The sequence below is a fragment of the Rana temporaria genome, chromosome 3 (genome assembly GCF_905171775.1).
Source record: "Rana temporaria chromosome 3, aRanTem1.1, whole genome shotgun sequence".
NCBI classification, from domain to species: Eukaryota; Metazoa; Chordata; class Amphibia; order Anura; family Ranidae; genus Rana; species Rana temporaria.
Genome location: NC_053491.1, coordinates 266337875 through 266346456, shown reverse-complemented (window position 1 = coordinate 266346456; position 8582 = coordinate 266337875). Strand labels below are relative to the sequence as shown.

The window sequence follows — 8582 nt, the reverse complement described above, 5'->3', positions numbered from 1 at the left end:
GACGTTCAGCGCAGCAGGGGGGGTCGTGACCGATAAGCGCACTCGCCTAGCTCACAACAGTGTTGACTACCTTACATTTATAAAAATGAATGAGGCATGGACCATGTTTCATTCAAATTCAGGTGAATGCCTGTGGCCGTGGGCCAATTTTTGTGGCCTGTACTGGCCGGCACTTACTTCTGTATCCGGTGAATAACTTAAAGTACCTCCAGCCACAGAATACAAAGTTGTTTGTTGTCAGGTGAACGCCTGTCGGCTAATTTTTGGGGCCTGTAATGGCCGACACTTAGGCTCCTTTCACATGGGGCAGTGGAGGTGCGGTGACGGTATAGCGGCGTGTTTACTGCGATATTCGGTCACTAGCGGTGCGGTTTTAACCCCCGCTAGCGGCCGAAAAAGGGTTAATACCGCCCACAATGCGTCTCTGTAGAGGCGCATTGCGGGCGGTATTACCGCGGTTTCCCATTGATTTCAATGGGAAGGAGCGGTAAACACCCCGCTTCTATACCGCTCCAAAGATGCGGCTAGCAGGACTTTTGGAGCCGTCCTGCTAGCACACCGCTTCAGTGTGAAAGCCTTCGGGCTTTCACATTGAAGCCTGCAGGGCACGATGTCAGTGTCAGTGTGAAAGGGATCTTACTTCTGTATCCAGTGAATAGCTTAATGTACCTCCAGCCACAGAATACAAAGTTGTTTGCTGTCAGGTGAATGCCTGTCGGTTAATTTTTGGGGCCTGTAATGGCCGGCACTTACTTATGCATCCGGTTTTTCACTTAATACTTCTGCTAGGTCAGTGTCCATGTTGTGGAACTATTTGTGCACAGCTAGTAAGTATTTTGTGGCTGCAAATATGACCTGCAGGTTTTTAATATTCGCCTGCCATTAGAGTCAATGGGGCCCGCCGCGAACTTGCGGTTCGCGGACATTTGCAAAAGTTAGCGTTTGCGAACCGTCCCGTCAGATGTTCGTCCATCACTAATAGTAACCAATCAGGTTCTGACTTCAGCTTGTTCAATTACGCTTTGACAGCGGCTCACATTGCAGCGATTTGGCATGCGATTTGACATGTCAAAACGCATGCCAAATCGGCGCCTATTGCCGGCAATGACACCGTCCGAATCGGTGAGACGCCGCATTGATTCCCAAAATAAGTTTCTCTACTACTTTTGGTGACTTCGGGGTGCGATTTCAATAGACATCTGTGCAGAAACCCACACAGATGTCTCTAAACCCCCCCCCCCCCCCCCGACGTCAGGACTGACATGAGGAAATGAAATTGTGCGAGTTCAGCTTAACTCGCACAATTTCAGTCCCGTTGTCAATGTGAACCTAGGTTAAAACCTGAAAGCTGATTGGTTACTATGCTCAGCTGCACCAGTTTTAGTAAATCACCTCCACTATCACACTCTGATGGGTAGCTTAAAAAAATAAAATGCAGATTATGCCTTAGACCAATCTTGTGGTCCTTAGTAGAGCCTGTAAATTTAGGAAGGGAGGGCTGAAGCCACAGACAGTGCTGGAGCGATGACATGAAGCCAAGTAAGTGTTTAGGGATGGGGGGGGGGGGTTTAAGACAGCTAGTGGGGCATTTTTTACCTTAACCACTTCCCACCCGGTCAATAGTCAATTGACGTCCGGAAAGTGGTTGTGAAATCCTGACTGGACGTCTTTTGACGTCCTGCAGGATTTCATGCCGGCGCGCGGCGATCGGTGATGCGGGGTGTCAGTCTGACACCCTGCATCTCCGATCTCGGTAAAGAGCCTCAGGCGGAGGCTCTTTACCACATGATCAGCCGTGTCCAACCACGGCTGATCACGAGTAGACGCGAGTAGAGGAGAGCCGATCGGCGGCTCTCCTGACAGCCACTGGACAACAACACTGGACCACCAGGGAGTGCCCCCCGGTGCTCAATAGAGCAAAAAAAAAAAACACAAAAAAAAAAAATTAACACAATCGATGCCAATCAGTGCCCAAAAATGGGCACTGACTGGCAACATGGGCACTGGCTGTAATGATGCCCAGCAATGCCATCAGTGCCACCCATCAGTGTCACCCAGTGTCCATCAGTGCCACCTCTTAGTGCCCATCTATGCCCAGTGCCCACCTATCAGTGCCCATCTGTGCCACCCATAAGTACCCATCAGTGCCACCCATAAGTGCCACCCATGAGTGCCCATCAGTGCCGCCAAATAGTGCCCAGTGCCGCCTATGAGTGCCCATCAGTGCAGCATACCAGCGCCGCCTATCGGTGCCCATCAGTGCCACCTCATCGGTGCCCATCAGTGCCACCTCATCGGTGCCCATCAATGCCGCCATATCAATGCCCATAATTGAAGAAGAAAAAACTTTCTTATTTACAAAAAAAAATTACAGAAAAAAATAAAAACTTTTTTTTTTTCAAAAATTTCGGTCTTTTTTTTGTTGTTGCGCAAAAAATAAAAATCGCAGGGGTGATCAAATACCACCAAAAGAAAGCTCTATTTGTGGGAACAAAATGATAAAAATTTCATTTGGGTACAGAGTAGTATGACTGCGCAATTGTCATTCAAATTGCGACAGTGCTGAAAGCTGAAAATTGGCTTGGGCAGGAAGGTGCGTAAGTGCCTAGCATGGAAGTGGTTAATGCAGAGAATGCATTAAGGTAAAGAAAAAATTGACTTTAGAACTACTTTGAAGTTTTATCTCTAACAGTACAACAGTTAAATAACATATACTGTCATTTAAGGTTACTAATTAATTTTATTCTTCTGAGTAAATTAATTTCACGACAAAGAGTTTAACAAGTAAGATGGTTTGGCAGTTGCCAAGCATTCATTGGAACCATTAGAGCCTCACTGTATTTCAAGAAAATTCTTAGTCGTTCAGAGGTTAATAGATAACAAATGATGAAAAAATATATTTGTTGTATTTTTCTCTTTTTTTAAAAAAATTCAAACATAATAACACAATTAGGTATCAGCCCTTTTCCAGTCTCCTCTACATGTCACTTGACACCCGCTGACATCTGATCCCATCCTGTAGGCTGAAAACAGATCCTGATTATTTCCCATTCGTCTGGCGGATCGGATCAGATGGCAGTCTGGTGTAAACGAACAGGCAGTCTATTTACAGCAATCCACCCATAGAGGAGAGCAGGCTATGTCTGTGTCCGCTCTGCATTTGCAGCCATCTACCTGCTCATCGGGGATTAGAGGACAGATTCCCAGCTGAGCAGGCGGACTGCAGTGGAGCCTGCCCTATGGGGTAAGGGGCCTTAGGGATACTACATTTGAAATCCAAATGTGCAAAAGATTGCTTATCGCTGGTACAGACTTAGCACCCTATTCTGCCAGCTCAGATTCTTTATTACAAAGGCTCCCTGGGCAGACAACACAGTTGACTACTTTAGATGATACTTTTTCTTATATGTGCTATCTGTTTCATAAATTTTTCCGCGCAAGGTTTCAGTTGATTTCATACACAAAGGTTTGGCAAAATGCTAACACCAATCCTGCAATTAAAGTATAAAATGTAAAGGGCAACTGCATTGCACTTGGTGAAATGCTTACATTCCTTTCCAGTTTTGCCCTGTCTGTATGGCACCCTCCCATAGGAATGAATATGGTCACAGCACAAAAGAAAACAGGTGCCTTTAAGGTATCATTCAATGTATTTATGCTGTTGTATTCATTGCACTGTGTAGTTATACAGACAGTTACAGGCTGCCTGGGATGGGAAGGGGTTAACTGTGTCTAGCCTCTCTCCTGGGCTTTCTGAGTCCTGCCCCCTACTGTAAGCCACATAATTACAGGGGATGGCTCAGAGCTCTCTTTCTCTCTTCCACATGGGATTTATAGAGGAAGAACTGCTGCTACATGTGGTTCTACTGGAGCATGTGACCCCCTTCTGGGTCACCCTGCTAGGATTCTTCCTGGACTAGGAACCTACCAATACCATTTTGCTGAATGGACTCGGCTTCTCTTGAATATATGAACCTGGCCAGCCTGCATTAGTTAGTTGAGGATTCACTCTGTTTCATGTGTGCTGTTGAACTGTGTTACTGAATCTTCAATAAAGCCTGGTCTGAAGTTATTCAAAAGGTACATGGTGGTAAATGGCGTATGGCTGTAAAGCACACATGAAGTATGGAAGCAAGGCTACTACGAAAGGTTAACTCAGCAGGAGAATTGGACAGCAGTTGCCATGGGTATCCAATAACTGGTGGACGTGTATGGCACTCAGAACCCACAATGTGTAGGGGAACAAAGATTTGGGGCTTTCCAATACAAATAAGCTGTAAGTGTAAACAATATGCAAAATTATCTAAAAATACAAAATTTTATTTTACAACATTAAAATGAGCCCTGGAATACAGGGACAGTATAATACAACAACACAAGCTGAAGAACATAAAAACTATGGTTATAAACAATACAGGCTTATGACTGGAGCATCAACATGTATGATTGATAAACAAATGCACCATCAGCAAAAATAATGACGCATTTCAACTGTTTTCAGTCTTCATCAGGGGGTTGACAGTTGATGGTTCCATAGAGTCTCTGTAATATATACAGGTGATACTCGAAAAATTAGAATATCGTGCAAAAGTTCATTTATTTCACTAACTTAAAAGGTGGAACTAATATATGAGAGTGACTCATTACATGCAAAGCAATATAGTTCCAGATGTGATTTGTCATAATTGTGATGATTATGGCTTACAGCTAGGGATGACCCGAACCCGGGTTCGGTTCGCACCAGAACGTTCGAACAGACCGTCCGTTCGCACGAACATTTAGAACCCCATTGAAGTCTATGAACGTTCGAATTCAAAAGTGCTCATTTTAAAGTCCAATATGCAAGTTATTGATGGAAAACGTCTTTGAGAACCCGGGTCTTGTCCCAGGGAACATGTATCAATGGAAAAAAAAGTTTTAAAAACTGTAGTTTTTTCTTGAGCAGCGATTTTAATGATGCTTAAAGTGAAAAAAAAAATCATTTTAAATATGGTACCTGCTGGGTGTCTATAGTAGTGGCACATGTTTAGAAATGTCCCTGCACAACATGAGATTACTCTCAGAAAAAAGTAATTTAATACTGCTTGCGGCTTTAATGTAATGTTTGGTCCCTGCAATATGGATAAAAATCATTGAAAAAAATAGCATGAGTTTCCCCGCCACCACTCCCCCCAGGTCATTACTAGACCCAGTGCCGATCCTGACCTCCCTGGGGCCCTAAGCAAAATGACATGGCACATTAAAAATGAGAATCGGGGGGGGGGGCGCTGACGACAGTGACATGTCACATTAAAGAAAGTTAAAGAAGGTTGGCAGTCCTGGGCTCTTGCTGTATTGTTTCATTTTTTTAAATAGACCTCGAGGACCTGCTAGGTTGGCAGTCCTGGGCTCTTGCTGTATTGTTTGATTTTTTTTAATAGACCTCGAGGACCTGCTAGATTGGCAGTCCTGGGCTCTGAAGGTTGGATTGGTTAAAGCAGGGATCGACAAATCCCGGGAGCGCCAGGTCGCCAATGGCGACTAGAAATAGTGTCCTGGCGACTTGGCTTGGAAGGTGGGCAAAAAAAAAAAAATTTTTTTTTTTTTGTGAGCTGGTGCCATCTGGTGGTGAGCCGTTGGTATTACAAGTTATTACCACCAGATGTGAGCTGGCGCCATCTGGTGGTGGCCGTTGGTATTACAAGTTAAGCATTACAAGTTAAACAACAATTCTAATGTAATTTTTCACTATTTTCACTGCCATCTTTTTCCCTCTAATTGGAACCCCCAAACATTATATATATTTTTTATCCTAACACCCTAGAGAATAAAATGGCGATCGTTGCAATACTTTCTGTCACGCCGTATTTGCACAGCGGTCTTACAAGCGCACTTTTTTGGAAAAAAAATACACTTTTTTTAATAAAAAAATAAGACAACAGTAAAGTTATCCCCATTTTTTTTAATATTATGAAAGATAATGTTACGCCGAGTAAATTCATACCCAACATGTCACGCTTCAAAATTGCGTTTGAACACCGTTTACATATGCGGGCGCTGCTCATGAATGTGTTCGCTTCTGCGCGCAAGCTCGTCGGGACGGGTGCGTTTTCTGGCTCCTAACTTTTTTAACTGGCTCCTAGATTCCAAGCAAATTTGTCAACCCCTGGGTTAAAGGATAAGGATTGTCCCACTGGTGTGGCCGGACTAAAAGGCTTTAGAAGCATATTGTATTTTCTGCTATGAGAGCAACGTAGCTGCCTCTCATAGGAAAGGACGGGTGTGTGGAAACCTACTATGTTATTGATAAGTATATACTGTATAATATAACAATAACTGCATTGTATTGGTCATTTTTGCATATGTATGTATATATGTATATGTATTAAGGTCTATTATACTGTATATAATCTATGTAAAAATCTATGTGTGAACATTGTTTAGTAAGATTATTATTTGTGTGCTATGCCCACTCTGCACGTTTAGTGGCCATCGTTCCGGGGGGGGGGTTATCACAGTAAATTGGGGAAGGGTCCATATCACAGAGTCAGACCATCTGGTGTCCACTATCTGAGATATAACCTGCACAATTTTGGAGGATATCCTTTGGGAAGATCCCCGAGAGAAATTGTACAAATAATCAAAACAATACATAACGTGTAGTTTGTCCTAAATCTTGGGAATATGTGAAACCCTCGGACGTTGGTCTATAAATGGGCAATAAATTGGGAAGACAGTCCGGAAGGTGAGCCGGACCAACCTTCCCCTGTTGATTTTGTTAGGGGTAACTTGGGGAATAGTTGTGTTGAACCATTTTGGCAAAATGTATGTGAAAGAGCAGCCCAATTACATATTTCAGGACTGGGGGCCTCGGGACCCTGTTCTGAGGAACAATGGGAGGAGGTTAGAAAAATTTGCGGCATGCACAAAAAACACAACTATCCACCGAGTACCCACAATCAGGAATATATGAGAAATTGTTATAAAAAATGGAAAAAGGCAATGGTTGTGTATAAAAAGAAATTGACTACTCCAGCCCCACCAAAAATGAAAGACAATCCGTTAGACACAGTTAATACCTTCCCTCCCCCCTTCCCCCCACAGCCCTCTCCACTCCCTTCACCCCCCACATTATCTTCCTCCCTTCCCCCGCCGCGCCCACCCCCATATATGCTAATCAAAGACAGCGAAGTTCCCAAATCAATATATCCCTCACTTGACAGTAACACGCTTGCTGCAGTCTTGTACATAGGGGCAGATGGGGACAATAAGGAAGAATGGGAAAGACAGCAGAAAATAAAAGAGAGAGAGTTGGAACTAAAAGAAATAAATAAGAGAAGAGAGACAGAGGAGGAAGAGTTAAGAAAAAGGGAAGAAAGGCTAGGACGGGAACAAGAAAAGCTAAAGCAAATACAGGAGCTGGAAGATAGAATACAGAAGGAAAAGGAAATGTTGGCAGACATAGAGAGGGAGAAAAAACGAAGGAAGGAACAGGAAAGGGAGGAGGAGGAAGAAAAGAAGAGAAAAGTGAGAGAGCAGCAAAAGGAAGAAGAAGAGGAGAGTATAAGAAGGTTACATGCTCTAAATGAAAGGAAAATTCAGATACAGATGGAGGAGACACAGTTAAAAGAACAGGTTGAGCGAGTCAAGGAACTAGCCCAAACCCTAGAAGAGCAAAGAAAGCAAACAGCACAGGAAAAAGCAACCCTAAAGCAACAAGCAAAAATTGAGGAAATGGCCCGCACACTCCAACTTATAGAGGATGAGAGCCATATTACCACCCGCTCGAGAACGGACCATCTCAAAACACACCCACACACAGAATCTAATACTGACCTGGGTTTAAGTGGTAAATACCCCCTTATCACAATGGGCACGACTGAAATACAGGTTCCCCTCCCCCTGGGCACAATAAAAGATATCAGAGATTTATGTCCCAAGCCCCAGAAACACCCGATGGAGGTAGCACTCTTCTTAGAAAGGCACTGTACAGGTTGCAGGATGAGTGAGGAAGATTGTCAAATCATTATACAAGCTGTGGACCCAGACCCTATCACTTCCATTGATGTGTCCACGCTTTTCTCAGAATCACAACCCTACAAAAAAACGGGGGGATGGAAAGAGTTTTGGACCTCTGTGGGGTCTGCCTGGCAAAAGGTTTATAAAAATCAGTCCGGCATACAGACTATGATGTCATGCAAACAGAACGGGTCTGAAAATTTTTATGAGTATGTAAAAAGAATGCATATATTATACAAAGCTACAGGGCTAGATAATGACGAGTTATTTGTAAATGTTGTTTCCTGACGCATTTATGGCAGCACACACTGGGTTGTGACTCCGCCCCCACAACCTGACAGGATTGGTTAGCTATAAATTTGAAGGGGAGACACCCGGCATTATTCTCTTTTTTTATCCTCACCTGACAGGACGTGGACGTACAGCTTGTCTCCTACCGCTATCGCCCCAGCAGGTTCAGCCTCTCCTGTTTGGAAGTCCCCCTTGTACAGTCTCTAAACGAGCTTTATAGGGGGAACCCCGCTCTGGTGGTCTCAGGGGTTAAATCCCGGCATAAATTCCTGGCATATGTACAAGCTTTAAAT

General features: G+C 43.9%; 1 protein-coding gene across 1 annotated transcript; it reads left to right on the top strand.

The window, feature by feature from the left end:
* The first annotated feature begins 6642 nt into the window (after positions 1 to 6642).
* On the top strand, positions 6643 to 8286 carry LOC120930444 (putative golgin subfamily A member 6-like protein 3). Its single transcript, XM_040341630.1, has one exon. The coding sequence runs from the start codon at positions 6901 to 6903 to the stop codon at positions 8284 to 8286; it is 1386 nt and encodes a 461-aa protein (XP_040197564.1). The 5' UTR covers positions 6643 to 6900.
* Positions 8287 to 8582: the final 296 nt, after the last annotated feature.